The sequence below is a fragment of the Salmo salar genome, chromosome 07 (assembly GCF_965601325.2).
Source record: "Salmo salar chromosome 07, fSalSal1, whole genome shotgun sequence".
Classification (NCBI taxonomy): Eukaryota; Metazoa; Chordata; class Actinopteri; order Salmoniformes; family Salmonidae; genus Salmo; species Salmo salar.
Genome location: NC_138297.1, coordinates 47,380,909 through 47,397,248, shown reverse-complemented (window position 1 = coordinate 47,397,248; position 16,340 = coordinate 47,380,909). Strand labels below are relative to the sequence as shown.

Genomic DNA, 16,340 nt, shown 5'->3' with positions numbered 1-16,340 from the left:
AGAGAGAGGGGACTGGGTGACTGATTGAACGGCTTTACTGAAAGACTGATGACAACCAGACATACGGACAGAAACTGGTCTAGACCGACAGACAAGCAGACCTCTTGCCGACGACCCCGAAGGCCATGGAGTGGACCGTCCTGCAGTCCACGTTGCTGGGGAAACAGCGCTGGGCCTGGGTAGCCACAGACTTGTTGAACGCCATGTAGAGGAAGTGCTGGTGTGGCCTCTGCTGGGCGTACCGAATCAGGGTGGTGGTCTTCCCTGTGCCTGGAACACAACAACCTTTAACCCCTACACTACAACACAGCAGGAACATTCACACATAGGGCACAATTAACAGCTCACAATGTGGGCTTTTTTGTGAAGTGGGGTGGACTATTCGTGTGTGTATCCACTTGAACTACTCTGCAATTGTCAGGATATAGAAAGAGTACTCTCATCCTGAACTGATGAATCAGACTGAGCTGAACTGACAGCGCGAGGGTGCCCTCTAGAAACAATTCAGAGAATGCAAGCAAAAGTACCAACTCTGTATCTAACTTGTTTTCTGTAAAAAAACAGCTGTGGCATGATGTTGGTAGTAGCGGTCTGGCGGTACCTGCGAAGGCCATGATCTTGACCACGTGGTCTCTATGGATGTCGTGGTTGAGGATCTGCTGCTGTTCGTGGGTCACCTGAACCTGGGCTCTCCTGGGAGAAAGAGGACTGGGCATGAGACTCAGGTCATTACTGATTCATTCAAAATACTTCCTTCCAGAAAGATATCAGTCCTCACCCACTCTGATTGGTTATTAATGTGGGCAAGGCGTTCTCCATCAGGTGAAGGACATAGAAGATGTTGTAGTGCCACCTGGAGTGGAGGAAGGAGAACCGTCAATGTCCGCCTGTCTATCCATCTGTTTGTGCACGTCTATCTTTCATCTCTATATAACTTCCATCTTGACCTGTTGCTGATGTTGATGTCGTTCCTCCTCATGGCGAGCAGCATGGTTGCCATGGCGCTGAGGTACTCCGTGATGGCGCTGGCTGAAGGGAGGCAGCCTCTGAGACAGACCACCAGGTCCAGAACATCTCCTACCCCGTCACACAGCACCAGCATCAGGGCCATGGCTGCCCACGGGTTAGGGCCCTGACAAACACACACACAGTCCAATCAGATAAGCTCAGAAGTATAATAGTAGTTCCAACCGTGTGTGTGTGGCTACATACCCCCTCGATACCCTCCAGTTTGGGGAGTCTGCGTTTAATGCAGGCCTCAGCCTGAGGGAACAGACGATGTGTCCTCACACTCTGTAACACTGCCTCAGGCTTCACCTTCTGACTGGGCTTATACTGGGCCATGAACCTGGAGAAAAAAAGAGAAAAAAAATACACCATACACAATAGATCAGAAATGAACAGAAATGGCCCAAAGGAACAGTTTACAGTAAAGAGTCCTTACTCGACTATATGGAGGATGCTCTCCTGATCGTCCTTTATGATTCTATGGGTTTCCAGGATGGCATTGATCTCCTTCACGGCGTTGATCTCCTTCTTCGTGTAGCGGTAATATAGCTTCTTCCAGGGCACAAACTACACACAGGGCCCAAAGACACAACTTAGACCCAAAATAATGTATACAGCACATCTATTAACATTTTTACACTAGCTTATCTTCTTAACTTTAACCCTAACTTCCTCCCCCTGTCCCAGGCTCTCACCAGTGACTGGGTGACAATGTTCCTCCAGCGTTGGCAGACCAGGCTGACATTACAGTAGAGGTCCTCAGCAGGCAGGAGGCTCAACACCAGCATCAGCACCTCCTCTGGGAGGTCGTCCACGTGACCCTGGGGATGGGCCAGGCCCCTGCTGCTTCCCAAGAGGCCGTAGAAGGCGTCAGGCAGGGCCTCCACCTCCTCCTCATGGTGATTCATAAAGGCTGGGGCTGGATCTGACCAACAGCGCTCAAACTCCTTGTCGTCCCCAAACATGTCCGTTGTCAGCCCCTCCAGATAGTCCACCTTCTCATCCTCAGGTTCCTCCTTCATAGAGGTGGCTAGTGCCTCCTCCTCTTCCTCAATAGTCTCATTTTTGGGGATGAGCTCTCCATTGAGTCCCTCTGTCTTTATGGAACCTGAGCCCTGGGACAGGGCTGCTTTCTGAGGACTTAACACCTTGACCACACTGATCACAGGGAAAAACTTAGTGATCCCCTGCTGCTGCTTGTCATCACGTGCATCTGAGATCCAGGGAAGAGGAGAAGAGGGAGCAAAGGGAGGGGATGACAAGGTAAATGATGTGTACAAAATGCTACATCACCCCTTCAGATCTCAAGAGTAAAAAAAAATTACTAAAGACACAAATGTGCAGTACCTCTCTTTCTCTTTGTGGGTGTTCTGGGGTACAACCCCCGGTTGGTGTCTGAGTTGCTGTGCCTGCGAGTGACGGAGTGGGGCTGTGTGAGGGGTTGGCTGCCCTCTGGTCTCCTACTGATTTCACGACACTCCTCTGAGTTCAGGTGCCTTCGCTTGGCTTTTCCTGCAACATCACCAGGGCTGTGAGTACATCTCTACTACACGCTCTCACACACCTTCACGACACCAGTCCTGTGTTATGGGTCAGTACTGAGGAGAATGCGTACCGATTAAGAGTACCGTCGTAGAGTTAAGCTTACAGATGGGTGAGATGCATTAGAAAGTTACAGTGGTTGGCTAGCTAGCAATTGCCATTTACCATCCTCTGCCAAGCAGCATTACCTTTAGCGGACGTCTCCATCATGTTGTTTCAAGAACACCTGCTGATGTCCAATCATTCGTTTCCTGCTTTTTCGAAGAAAAAAAATAAGTAATCTAAATGTTAGCGTATATGCTACATGCTAGCTAGTGTGAGCAGCCAAACAACTCTAGCCGGTATTTGGCTAGCCCGTGTTTATATCAGCTAATGTACAGTGCAAAGTAAAGTTCGCTTGTGGATTTAGCCTGTTAGACATTCACCTTTTTAAATAATATTGAATATTACTGATATAAATGTCGAGCATTAGTTGTTGTCGATAACACAGCTAGCTAAGCGTTTATTGGCTGCTTGGTTCTTCTTCGGGGAATTTACGGAGGATCAAGTTTAATGTGTTGCTTGTACAGCGCCACCCATTAGTCAGTAGGAGAATAGCAAAAGCAAAAGAGGCTGAAAAGAAAAGTAGACCTACGTGTTGCTATAAGAATAACATGTTTATTGACATCAAGTTAATTAAATTACTGATAATTGCTAAATTAAATGTGAGGAGCATCTGCATGTCAGCCTTATACCAGTAAGGATACATCTACACCTATACCTTGGTCTAACAGAGCATTGGTGTGAACTAATGGATGTCGACATAAATGCACAAAAGTATTGCCGTTGCGAGTAACATCTTTCAAGGCACATTATTATAACAGTGCGTTTTAAAAGTTATTTTACAGTGAAGCTTAGTCATTTGAGTTAGTGAAATTGAGGAATGTTCCAGTATGTAATCACAGTTATCATTTAGCAATTATATTCCTATCAGTGTAAGAATTTGTATTATCAGACAGCATGTAATATCACAATCACAAATATGGTATCTAATTATGAATATCCCCACAGGTAAAGGTGCATAGACGTATGGCGCATACCTCAATATAAAGAGAAGAATACCGATAAAAGCGGTTGGTCTTGGATAATACAAGCTATAGGGTAACACTCCATGAATCTCATGGACTGATCCCCAAGACAACAGCTTAAAGCCACAAAATGGCCACCCTGTTGACAGTTTCATCCCTGGCTTAGTCCATATTCGTAGTGTAACAGAGAGACTACAACAAACGAGTCAGCAACCTAATGCCCTCTATTCCCATCCATCTAGTCTACTCTCTCCAGTTTACTTTCTCTTCTCATCTCATCTTTCTCTCACTGTTTGAGCACTCTGAGTTCATTGGGTTTAAAGAAGGCCTGGGACATCCCCATGCCGTAGATGTAAACCTTAGAGTCCACCACAATCCTCTCCTTCTTCATCAGGTCTGTGGGGGGGGGATCATGAAAATATGATCTCTTCAGGTAATCACTAGCATATAATAACAGTAATAATATGCTTTTCTGTCTCAAATTGGATTCTATTATTACTTAGGAATTGTGTTATTGTGAAGAAGAAACTTCAAATTGTTGCTCACCATCAATTTCCCTCTGGAATTCATCAAGAGGTAGAAGAAGAACTTCAACAAATTCTGGAAGTAAAACAGGGGCCAGAATAAGATTTAGTTCAATGTTATTCTAATAGTGGAAAAATAACTAAAAGTGTGATTATAAAGAAAATAATATTTACCTCCATCACCTGGAAACGAGTAAAAGACAGGGAGGAAAGCAGTGAAATAAGTACACATTTAGGACAACATGTACAATACATATCAGCTTGACAATAAAAAATATTTAAAAAATCATAACAGATTCATAACATTCCAAGAGTGTGACCCCTAACTTACCCAGCTGCTGTGTGGGGTTGGTGCTTTCCAGGTCGTCTCCATTGATGTTAACCATGACGATCTGTGTGGTGCAGTTAGAGAGGCCAGGGTCCAAGCAGGTCACTGCGAGGTCAGGACAAGAGGGAGAGGAAAGGGGGGATGAAGGGGAGTTCAAACTTGTAATATGCTGTGTGTTACTGCCCCACTAGTCAGTGACTAGTGGGGCAGCACTCTCACATGCCCAATGGTAAAACTGGCAACTCAGAAGATCACAGGCATATTGAATTTCTCTTTGCTGATGGAACTGGTACATGGACATAATCTGCCCTGTGTTTTGAGAGTGTGTGTGTTCATAAGACCTTACCTGGGGTGACTCCTACCACCTCCCCCTTGTAACCAGTCTCCTCCTTCAGCTCTCGCAGAGCCGCAATCTCTGCACTCTCACCCTCGTCAATCAGACCTGAGCAACAGCAAAAACCCTCATAGACAGCAAACACGGATATCAGAACGCAGCAGGCAAAATACAGCAATGACAGGCCTACATACACTGCGTCTGAACAGAGTTTTGAGATGTGACTGTAAACCCATGTCACCTGCAGGGAACTCTAGGGTACAGCACCCTATTGGTGGACGGAACTGCTTCACCATGACAACGCAGTCTTTGTGGAGGGTCCTCTTCAGAAGAGCGATGATCCCCACACCTGGAATAAAACACAGGAATACATTTCTATAATGTCACTGCTTATCCATCAGTATGAAATGTATGTACACACACCATCTGCTGCATTGGCCTGTCTGGTTGTCCTTTTCGTAGTCTCCCAAGTTCTATTGAAAGACAAAAATGAATTGTAAAATGGAGAAGGGAAAAAAAGGTGTTTATCAAAAGTTGCTTATAGAACTCATTGAGCTGTTCCATACCTTGTGTTTCCAACAGGGTCCACATAGGTGGTCTTCTCAAGTTTCAACCATTTCCCAGATGCAATGACCTGAAGAGAATACCGTTGAGTAATGTGATATAGCTAAACTTAGAGACTCTTGTGACAGGCATTTACACCACACAATGTGCATGTTATTGTATCATATCTACCTCCTCTTTTACAACGTTAGGTATGGTTGTCGATTTGGGAGGGCTGCTCATCTTTCCAATACTGTTCTCAGGGAAATGGATGGAGGATTTCGTTTGTCTGCCCAAATCCCGAAATCTTTTTGATTACATGCATGAGTTGATAATTAATAGAGGTATATGCAATGCAGATAGTTATACATAAACTTCATGGCAGGCCAGTTTTACCAACTTTTATTGTCCAACACAAGAAAGTTGATAGCAGCATGGCTGAAGAAGCTATCTAGCTAGCTAGTCTGATTAGGGGCAGCAGGTAGCCTAGTGGTTAGAGCATTGGACCAGTAACCAAAGGGTTGCTAGATCAAATCCCCGAGCTGACAAGGTAAAAAACTGTTGTTCTACCCCTGAATAAGGCAGTTAACCCACTGTTCCTAGGCCGTCATTGTAAATAAGAATTTGTTCTTAACCGACTATCCTAGTTAAATTAAAGGTAAAAAAAAAGAAATACTAAAAAATATATATATAAAAAAAGATCAGGCTGTAATACACAATTAGTATATACAACCTGAAACAAATGCCTGCAAAATCATATAAAAATGTTCCTTACAAGCCAGAATGTTGAATAAAATTACATTTAAAAATGTACTCCACCTGTGGAAATGGTTCCAATCATTTTTCCACCATTCATTTTTCCCCATAGGGGATTTCAGAATCCCTTAAAATAAGGTCTGTGTTTCGTGTAGGCTTACCCTGGCATGACGTTTTGATCAATATGCATCTCTCTCACGGACAAGGTGACTTTTGTTAATAGATTCGGCTTTATTTACTCTCAGATTCAAAAATGCTAGTTAACGTCAAAGTAGACATCATGCAAGACTCCAAATCCCTTATATTGATAAACGTCATCTTGTCTGAGAGAGATTTACACGGTTATCAAAACACAGCCTACACAAAACACAGCCCTTATTTTAAGTGTTTCTAAAATCCCCTATGGGAAAAAATGAATGGTAGAAAAACTATAGTAACCATTTCCCTGTTTGACAGCTAGGTTTTATGGGTATTATGACTCATACTGTGGTACTCTATATGATTCGGTTTGGCACTTTGGTAATTGTATATTGGCCATGACAATGAAAATTGTATATTCTGAATCAGGGGTGGATGGAGAATATTTACACCCTTTTTAATGGGTGAATTTTTAATTGTTTCATTTTTTAAATTCGGATTTCAATTTAAAAAACTTTTTTTAAAATTAAGAATATACCATTTTCATGGCATGCTTGGTTAAATAGTTATTGACGAGAGAACCTAATATCCCACATAAAACGAACTTTACCATATAACTACCAGCTCACTAAAATAGCGGGTAAGCAACGTTAGTTTTGACAAACCGCACAGAAAACCGGTAGAGCAAGTTAATGTAATTGGATTCAACATTCTGGCTTGAAACGAACATTCACACTATTTTGTAGGCATTAGTTTGAGGCTGTAACTTTGCTAACTAGTTAGCTATATACTATACCAAGTAAATGTCTATTACAGCCTGATTAATCAGACTACTAAATTAGCTAGCTACCAAGCTAATTTCTCCTCACCATTGTGAGGGAAGTTTCTGATTAACTTCAAACATCCTTCACCATGGAGAGGAATTTAGTCCGCTAACTCATTCCTAGCAAAACCCACATGCTGTTATGTAAATATTCTTAAAACATATCGATATATATTTTAAAGCATAGTTACTTCTTAATTGGATACATGTGCAGTACTCACATGAAGATGAAAGGGTTTTAGTCACAAGTCAAGTTAAAGATGTAAAGACTCCCTGAGAAAAAAAAAGTAAAGCCCCCAACATTGATCGCGCTTACGTGTGCAACGCAAAAATGATCTCCCTCTTCTGAAAAATATTATAATACATTAGATACGGTCTACAACCATTCCAGATAACCTAACCTGAAATATAATAAAATTAAATCTGGGTAATAATTACAAGCCATTATAATTGTGTTGTTATGGAAAGGTTGTAAACTACATGGAAACCAATGTTAATCGCCTTTTTCTTAGGGGAACTATATGTGGCTGGACTCACTTCCGGTAAATCATTTGCAGTATGAAGAAGGAGCAAGTTGTAAATTGTCAGTTTTCGGTCTGGTATCCGATATTTAAGAAGCATACTATCAAAAGGTGAACTCCTTAACTTGACCAGCACAGTCTCAGATATGTTGTTGATCTCGTCACTCTCAAACAAACACTGGTTGTGATATCATTTGGGTAGCTAACTTATAGTTTTCTGTTTAGCTAGCAAGCTGTGTTAGCCAATGTGTGTGTGTGTGTGTGTGTGTGTGTGTGTGTGTGTGTGTGTGTGTGTGTGTGTGGTGTGTGTGTGTGGGGGGGGGGGGGGGGGATACCCGTGTGCGTCTGAACACAGCCAAACAACTTTTATTGGCTAATTGTGAACTCTCACAAACCACACCTGTCCTTTACTTTTACACATTTTAATCTGTTAGAAGTGCCAGGTGGAAAAGCTTGTGTGATTATATTGTCATTGATATTGCATCAGCTCAATCTCTACCTTTTGAGACTGTTTGTTTTCTCTTATCAATACTAGTCTGATAGTTTGTGTTGTGTAGGCCTAGTTTGTGTTGTGTAGGCCTAGTTTGTGTTGTGTAGGCCTAGTTTGTTGTGTAGGCCTAGTTTGTTGTGTAGGCCTAGTTTGTGTTGTGTAGGCCTAGTTTGTGTTGTGTAGGCCTAGTGTTTGGTGTTATCTTTCTTTCAGTTTGATTCTCCCACTGCCTCAGAATGTAATAGATTATTTGCTGGACGATGGAACACTAGTAGTTTCTGGAGGGTAAGCGTAACTTTACTTACTCTTAAAGCACATACATCTAGTGTCCTGTATTCCCATACACGGTCACTTATGGGCAATTCCACTGTAACAGAATTACTCTTAGACACCAATTTTTTTATAAAATTAAAATTAAAAAAACATTGATTTCGAAGTTTAACATACCATAGAACGTTATGCACAATGACTACTTTGAACAATTTACACAGTAAAAAAAAACATACTGTAAAAAAGCTGTGCAGATGCAAAGTGATAACATAATTATGGTAAAATCTCCCTCAGTTTTATTCTTTTGCCAAATTTTATTTGCACAGTTCTTCCTGTAAATGTGTTTTTGTATACGTTTTTGTGGAAATTGTTGAAAGTAGTCCTTATGCATAGAGTGCTATAGTTTTTTAAAACGTTGAAATCAATGGTTTTTGTTTGGCATACATTTTAAAGTGAAAAATCTGACTCTCAGCGTATTCTGTTACTGTAATTCCGTTGGAATTGCCCTTGGAATACTCACTAATAAAATCTCGCCTCATTCCAGGGACAACAACACTCAGCAAAACCAGACCAACAACAGTGACTCAGAGGAGGAAGACGTTCAGGTAATTTTGCTCCAGACATAGAGGTGCACTCCATTTCGCTCTCTAGTAAAGTTGAGACTGAAAAGGCAGACTTTATGCTCAATGCTTGGCTGTTTGATTTACTGATCGATTATATTTTCTTCTCTCAACAAAATGAGTGGTCAGATGATGAGACAACCACCACTGTAACAGTAAGTAATGTAGATCATGTTAAATATGATCAATCCATCTGCATATACGTTTTGTCAAGTTTGTAATATGATATCCATACAAGGAATAGGTGGAGATTTGTTGTGATGCTTTGTGTTCCAGGCTCCAGAGTTCCCAGAATTCAACTCTAAAGTGCTGGAGGCCATCAACACCCTAGGTGGATGTGTCTTTCCCAAACTGAACTGGAGTGCTCCGCGGGTGAGAGACACAACCCTCTAACACCATCAATATAAGGTTAAAATACTGTCCACAGTGTGTCTCTGAGTGGTGATTTTGAATGAATAAGTGTGTGTGTGTGTGTGTGTGTGTGTTGTTTCCTTCTCTCCTGCAGGATGCTAACTGGATTGCTCTGAACAGCTCCCTGCAGTGTCAGAGTCTGAGCGATATCTTCCTGCTCTTCAAGAGCTCTGACTTCATCACCCACGACCTCACACAGCCGTAAGAATCCCCTCCACGCACTCACAATCTCACTGGGGCTGTTGCGGTGACCGTATTACCGCCACACCGACAGTCATGACTGCAGTCAAATTCCACGTGACCGTTGAGTCACGGTAATCTTCTATTATGCACTCTGGACAAACGTTGATAGTACCCAACTCACTAACGACCTTCAGCTCGCTAATGGCCTGGTACTCAGCACTCTATTGTCCCTCCATCAGGTCCTAATGGCATGGTACTCAGGGCTCTATTGTCCCTCTAACCACTCTGACATCAATGCAAATGCAATGGAAAATCACATCAAACATATCATGTTTTTAAAACTCACCTCACTGTGATGATCAATTGGGAGAAAGTTCCACAACAGGTTGAAACTGAGTGGAAAACCATGGTTGTTGTGGATGTTGTTTCCAAGCCAAATACAACAAGGTTAAATCATAACGTCAGTGATTTTCAGGTCAGAGGCCCGAGTTCACAATTTAATTTGTGTTATGTTTATGGCTGATTAGCACTGATACGTTTTATCTTTAATTTCTCTTCATATGGCAGTAGATTGTCAGTAGATTGTTGACTTGATTCATGATGATGACTGCTTGTCTAGCTTGCTAGCTAAGATTTTGAAAGTATGATGTTGACATGATCAGTCCAGTCAAAGCTACAGTAGATATAACTTGATTTGATGTAATTTTATCTTTGGCCAATGACCTTGAGCCTTCCTGGATGGGTGCTTCTAATGTAAATCTATGGCAGCACCCAAGGGGCTTGAATTTTCGAGCTATCCCTGTAGATTTTGCGGTGATGTAGTGTCCCGATGACTTACAGAACACTGAGCCAATCACGGCACAACTAGAGAACATTACCAACCCCTACGCTCTGTATTTTCCACTGGCTGCACCTTCACCACAGAAAGCACTGAGCTAGGTTGAAACACCTGCATTTTGGAGCTGCCTTACTCAGGAAAGCAAAAAAGAGACCATGTTTGTATGTGGCTTTATTAACTCCATAATTAAAAAAACTTTGTTTGCAACCTGATGTGGCACATATTAATGCCAAAATAATATGCAAAACAGTCAACAACAAAAACTAATATCTATATATATATATATCTGAATGACGGGTCACCACTGTTTACTGCATTGTTGGAGCTAGGAACATAAGCATTTCGCTACATCCGTGATAACATATGCAAAATATGTGTACGCGACCAATTAACTTTGATTTGATGGGTGAAAATATGATGATACTGGATGAGAGAACAGCGTGTGCAGTCTGAGGCAAGCTTTTTTTGCTACTTTCTCACATCATCAATAGCCTGTAATCGCATCATGGAGCCCATATATGTTTTGATTTCTAAGACATTTTAAGGTTTGTGTCATTCACAACTAAAGTTGTCAAATAACTCTAAAACAAGCATATAGGGCCTGTTTCAAATGTTCACCTTTCCTCTCAACATAGCCACTTTATATGCGCCCTTGCTCCGAATTGGTAAAAATGTCCTTTTTATTTTATTCTGTTAAATTATATTCTTCTTACTATAAAATAATGACACAAGGCTTATAAGCATATCTTGTTTGCTAAATGAACTAGCCTACAGCCTATGTCATGGTGTATAGCTAGATAACATACAGTAGGCCAACTCATATTCTGTTCTTCTGAAATACATTTTATTCATATCATAATGTTTCTTTAGACCTGCCTAAAATATATAATGGATTTATTGTGATGGTGTTTATTAAATTAATTTGTTATACTTTTTTAATGTAGATCAGCGGCTTGTATGAGTGGAGGCCTGGAGATGCTAAACGTGTTTATGTTCGTTAACGGTCAATTACCGTTATAAAAATAAAAGATCCCAGAAATGTTCCATGTGCACAAAAAGCTTATTTCTCTGAAATTGTGTGTACAAATGTGTTTACTTCCCTGTTAGTGAGCATTTTATTCTTTGTTAAAATAATCCATCCACCTGACAGGTGTGGCATATCAAGAAGCTGATTAAACAGCATGATCATTACACAGGTGCACCTTGTGCTGGGGACAATAAAAGGCTGCTCTTAAATGTGCAGTTTTGTCACACAACACAATGCCACAGATGTCTCAAGTTTTGAGGGAGTATGAAATTGGCATGCTGCTTGCAGGAATGTTCATTTATCTACCATAAGCCACCTCCAACGTCGTATTAGAGAATTTGGCAGTATGTCCAATCGGCTTCACAACCGCAGACCATGTGTAACCACGCCAGCCCAGGACCTCCACATCCTATGCCATCCCACGCCCACCCATGGATGCGCCCCTACCTGGTCATGTGAAATCCATAGATTAGATAAATAAAAAAAATGTAATCCTTATATGAACTGTAACTCCACAAAACCTTTGAAATTGTTACGTGTTGCATTTGTATTTCTGTTAAGTATAGATGGGTTTTCTACCCGCTGTGGGAAAACACTGCAGGCAGTGAGTCAGCCTTTCTGACAGCAGTGGGCTGGGAAGAGGTTTGGTGAGATTGCTTCATCGTTGATTTACTGCTCCCATTGGGGCGCTCTGATAATGGGCCCAGTTGGCAGACAGCTCTGGCATGGTGGAGGACTTAATACAGCATCATCCAGCACTTGATTTGGATCTGAGGTTTCAAGCGTGAAGGGGCCAGTGAGGAGCATTTGTGCAAGTGTGCATGTGTGTGAGGCTTACTACTCTTGTATTTGTGTGAATCCAAGTGTGTGAGTTTAATGTGAGTCTAACAATCTCCCTCTACAGATTCCTTCACAGCAGTGACAAGGATTCTCCGAATCCAGCCATAAACTATGAGGTATTTAACACGCACTCACCTGCTTACACTCCCTTTTCCACACACACACACACACACACACACACACACACACACCCCCCCCCCTTTTCTTCCCACTGTTTAATAGTGTTGTGTTATACCCCTGAGTTCAGCTGGTCCTGAGGAAGTGGAGTGAGCTGCTACCTGGTGGGGAGTTCAGGTGTTTCATCAAAGAGAACAAGCTGATCGGTAAGTACTGTATGAAGAGGTTAACACACCATTCACCTTTACTCTCACCCTCCCTCAGCCACATTCACAGAGCCTGTGTTCACTTGCACTGTTCCCAAGACAGTGTGGCAAGCGTTAGGGCTGTTGTGTGGACTGAAGATCTGTCCTGAGAGCTGTGTGTGTGTGTGTTCTTTAGGTATCTCCCAGAGAGACTATACCCAGTACTACCACCACATCTCCAAGCAGGAAGGCCAGATCTGCCACTCCATCCAGGAGTTCTTCAGCCAACACGTCCAGTATCAGTTCCTAGATGAGGACTGTGAGTTGGATTCAGTGTGGTGTGATAATTTGAAATATATTGTAATAAGAGTAATGCAATATGTTTTCTGTTTTACAGTTGTGTTGGATGTCTACAGAGATAGCTGGGTTAGTCTTGTCATTTATATTTCCAGCCATTATTTCCTGCCTCTGTTTGGTTGTAGCCAAGGCTTTTCTACGAGTATGTGCATCTTTGACGCTGTGTGTCTTCGACAGGGGAAGGTGTGGCTGATCGATCTCAACCCCTTTGGTGAGGTAACGGATTCACTGCTGTTCACGTGGGAGGAGCTTACCTCCGGGAACAGCCTGTCAGCCAATCAAGAGGAGGGTGACACAGCCCAGCAGGTCAGTGACAAATATGTGACCCAGGCTGTGGCTTTGTTGTACATATGCATGCATGTGTGTGTATGTTTGTTCATGCATGCAAGTCTTTCTGTGCTTATTATCCTGTTAACACCAGTTTGTGGTATGTCTGTATCTGTAGGAAGGTCCTGTGTTAACACCAGTTTGTGGTATGTCTGTATCTGTAGGAAGGTCCTGTGTTAACACCAGTTTGTGGTATGTCTGTATCTGTAGGAAGGTCCTGTGTTAACACCAGTTTGTGGTATGTCTGTATCTGTAGGAAGGTCCTGTGTTAACACCAGTTTGTGGTATGTCTGTATCTGTAGGAAGGTCCTGTGTTAACACCAGTTTGTGGTATGTCTGTATCTGTAGGAAGGTCCTGTGTTAACACCAGTTTGTGGTATGTCTGTATCTGTAGGAAGACCCTGTGTTAACACCAGTTTGTGGTATGTCTATCTGTAGGAAGACCCTGTGTTCCGCTACACCGCCAGTGATGTGACGGTGCAGCCCAGTCCCTGTCTGAGCTACCGGATCCCTAGGGACTTCGTGGACCTCTCCACCGGCGAGGACGCATTCAAACTCATCGACTTCCTCAAACTGGTGAGAAAGACGGCAGTGGTGGTTCACACAGTTTAAGATCATCTTAAAACAACCCTTTGGTAATCTCCACGACCGTCTTACAATTTCATTTAACGGAATCGGTTTTTATAATCTCACTCTTTCCCCTCATTTCGCTGCAGAAGAAACGCCAGCAAGAGGACTCTGAGGAAGAGGTGGAGGAAGAGGTACGACAGTGACAGCCCCTGAGGAGCAGGGTCTCTATACTGTGACTGTTCCCTCAGACTGTTAGCCTAGCATAACAGTAACCCTAAAACTGTTAGGTTAGCACAGAGACTACTAGACGCATGGAGGTTTGTCCTTATTAGCTCTTGAATCTTCTGATGGAATCCATGCACTTTTGGTCATCACCTTAGACCTATCCAGAATGCTGCAGATATACATGCGTTGAATAGAACAAACACAACAAACCATAGTGAGGAGAAAAGCATCAGGACCGCTCTATGGGGTACATTTCTACCTGCAACACTGTAAATGTCCCATTAAATCTCATGGTTGTGTGTATTTAAGAGGGGAGTTCTAAACAGTGCTCCTGTTCAATTGGCCCGGGGTGTCTAATGTAAATAGAAATACTGTAGCTTAACGTTGTGTAAAGGTAAGACGGAGTCTGTTACTGGAGTCTGTGTATAGGAATAAAGAATGCTCAACTTTTATAATACAGCGCTGGGGAAAAGACGTGTCATGGTTTGTGTGTGTATAGCAGGTTCATCATGGGATTGCAATTTCTGAGGGAGATACCCGAAGGGTCAGAGTTTTCTGACTTAATCCATTGGACTTTCTCTCTTCACACACACCAGATACACATGTTTCCATGTGCTTTCTGATGGTTTCGTTAAACATCTGTATGTAATAACAATTCAAAGGTTTACTCATGAAGTCTCTGTGCAACTCTTTCAAACATTCCAGTTCCTTACTCTTTCTGGTCATTATAGTTCTGTCTATGTTATTGTAAAATTCATTTTGTTTCTTATCATTGGTTTATTTTCTATGTTCTGGCAAAGAAAGGTGTTCTGATTGGGTAATAAATTGCTGGTGTGTGCCCTTTGTTGTCAGTCTGTTTTTGGGTAGACTAAAATAGAAGGCTACTCTACTACTTTCACTGGTAGATTATACAATTTCTCTACAGTGGATGTGATAAAAAGTGGAATGGAATTTGGCACCAATGACTAGACTGGCTAGTTGAGAAAGAGTAGTGCATTTTTATTAGAGTCCACTTGGGGGAGCTGTTTACCTAAAATGAGAAGCATCAGAGATGGTGAGCTGTCCTGGGCTGAGACAGAGGTCTGGGATAACAATGTCACCATTCACGTGAAACGTATTTACATTAGGATGGAATGCCTGGATGTTTTGTCTTGAATAGTTATCACTAGTGTAGCCTAGTGAGTAAAATGCGATAGCAATGCACCGTTGGGGTAGGATATTGCTGGTTAACCTATAGATCCTAGCCTGTATACAGATGCAGTGCAGTGTTGTATTATCTGAGCCTGGAGGCAGGGGCTTGTGTTTACAGCACACTGCCCCTTGGGGTGGGGTGGGGGGTGCAAAAAGATGTCAATGATGCCACACCCATCTGAGGAAAGGTGGGTGCCAGACTGCTGATAGAGAGACTGCACATCTATCATCCTCCTACCCCCCTTTTCAATTCTCCTCGCTCTCTTCTCTTCAGTTTGCCAAGATGGACATAAATCCTAGCCAACATCTCAGCCTGGGTTGACTAATCATCCTTCTCTAAGGGAGGGAGGCAGATAGGTGCAAAGTCTAACTTGAGAGACTTGCTGAATCAGAGCTGGAGATCAAGGGAGGGAGAAAGGGAGAGGTAGGGTAAGTGGAGAATAGATTTTCTTGAGCTGAGAGGGGACCTGCAGTAGTTTGCAGCTGGAATACTCATGAGCATCTAGAGCACACCCGCAGACACACTCTCAGCCCCTCTCACACACGCACGCACTCTTTCTCTATTTTATCCTGTACACAAGCTCTGGCAGGCCTGTCAGATGAGAATAGTCTGCAGTAATTCTCTTCATGACTGGAGGATACTATCCTGTGTGTTTTTTTTTTTAGGTGGATTACAGCACCTTCAGATAAGATACTGCAGTCAAGACTGCTTTGCTGGAGATGGGAGTATTTAACCATCTAAATATTAACACCCAAACTCAAATGTATTTAGTACATCAGATTATAATATGACCACTATAGTGTCTAACATATTAAACCTTTGTAGGGCCCGTGAATTTCATTTAATTGCGTCAACTGTCTCTCATGCATGTCAGCACTCATTTGATCAAGATATAGTAATATGGTATGTTTTTACATTTTATCTGGAGAGACCCTTTCTCAAACTTCACGGCAAGTTGCATGGGTCCCAATGTAGACTCCATCACCTGACCTGGTATATCATAATAAACATAGGCCAATACAAAATCATTTACTTATTTTTAAACATGGCTGTCCGTTTTTGATGGTTTGCAAATACTCTGCTTTCGTGAACGTATCTTTGGTG

The 16,340-nt window shown here is 42.3% G+C and overlaps 3 protein-coding genes across 8 annotated transcripts in view; 1 reads left to right on the top strand and 2 right to left on the bottom strand.

The window, feature by feature from the left end:
- Positions 1–3,079, bottom strand: part of fbh1 (F-box DNA helicase 1) — a 29,644-nt gene extending 26,565 nt beyond the window's left edge. For 2 of the 4 annotated variants that reach the window (XR_014392929.1, XM_082977704.1), the window contains exons 1-9: positions 2,739–3,079; positions 2,356–2,520; positions 1,704–2,221; positions 1,445–1,575; positions 1,213–1,348; positions 948–1,132; positions 779–853; positions 602–693; positions 102–270 (exon numbers count right to left, since the gene is read on the bottom strand). Coding sequence is in view for 3 of the 4 variants with exons in the window: in XM_082977704.1 (XP_082833830.1) it covers positions 102–270; positions 602–693; positions 779–853; positions 948–1,132; positions 1,213–1,348; positions 1,445–1,575; positions 1,704–2,221; positions 2,356–2,520; positions 2,739–2,760 (1,493 nt within the window). In the remaining variant the exon portion in view is untranslated. The remainder of the gene's footprint in view (positions 1–101; positions 271–601; positions 694–778; positions 854–947; positions 1,133–1,212; positions 1,349–1,444; positions 1,576–1,703; positions 2,222–2,355; positions 2,521–2,738) is intronic. The other 2 variants (XM_014207901.3, XM_014207900.3) reach the window with 2 other exon arrangements.
- Positions 3,080–3,191: 112 nt separating this feature from the next.
- Positions 3,192–7,565, bottom strand: LOC106609278 (ADP-sugar pyrophosphatase). Of its 2 annotated transcripts, none has more exons than XM_082977706.1 (8): positions 7,285–7,565; positions 5,539–5,653; positions 5,370–5,437; positions 5,227–5,276; positions 5,045–5,152; positions 4,816–4,911; positions 4,164–4,574; positions 3,192–4,013 (listed from the first exon to the last, which is right to left on the bottom strand). In XM_082977706.1, exons 2-7 carry the CDS (start codon positions 5,587–5,589, stop codon positions 4,420–4,422), a joined length of 528 nt encoding a protein of 175 aa, XP_082833832.1. In that variant the 5' UTR covers positions 5,590–5,653; positions 7,285–7,565; the 3' UTR covers positions 3,192–4,013; positions 4,164–4,419. The 2 variants fall into 2 exon arrangements, with proteins under 2 accessions (XP_082833832.1, XP_082833831.1); XM_082977705.1 differs by having other exon boundaries at positions 7,255–7,349.
- Positions 7,566–7,580: 15 nt separating this feature from the next.
- On the top strand, positions 7,581–14,884 carry LOC106609277 (translation initiation factor eIF2 assembly protein). Of its 2 annotated transcripts, XM_014207904.3 has the most exons (13): positions 7,581–7,695; positions 8,288–8,359; positions 8,889–8,949; positions 9,087–9,119; positions 9,241–9,336; positions 9,470–9,576; positions 12,328–12,379; positions 12,511–12,586; positions 12,762–12,884; positions 12,963–12,991; positions 13,100–13,228; positions 13,688–13,825; positions 13,966–14,884. In XM_014207904.3, exons 1-13 carry the CDS (start codon positions 7,622–7,624, stop codon positions 14,020–14,022), a joined length of 1,047 nt encoding a protein of 348 aa, XP_014063379.1. In that variant the 5' UTR covers positions 7,581–7,621; the 3' UTR covers positions 14,023–14,884. The 2 variants fall into 2 exon arrangements, with proteins under 2 accessions (XP_014063379.1, XP_014063380.1); XM_014207905.3 differs by lacking the exon at positions 8,288–8,359 and having other exon boundaries at positions 7,615–7,695.
- The last annotated feature ends 1,456 nt before the right edge of the window (positions 14,885–16,340 follow it).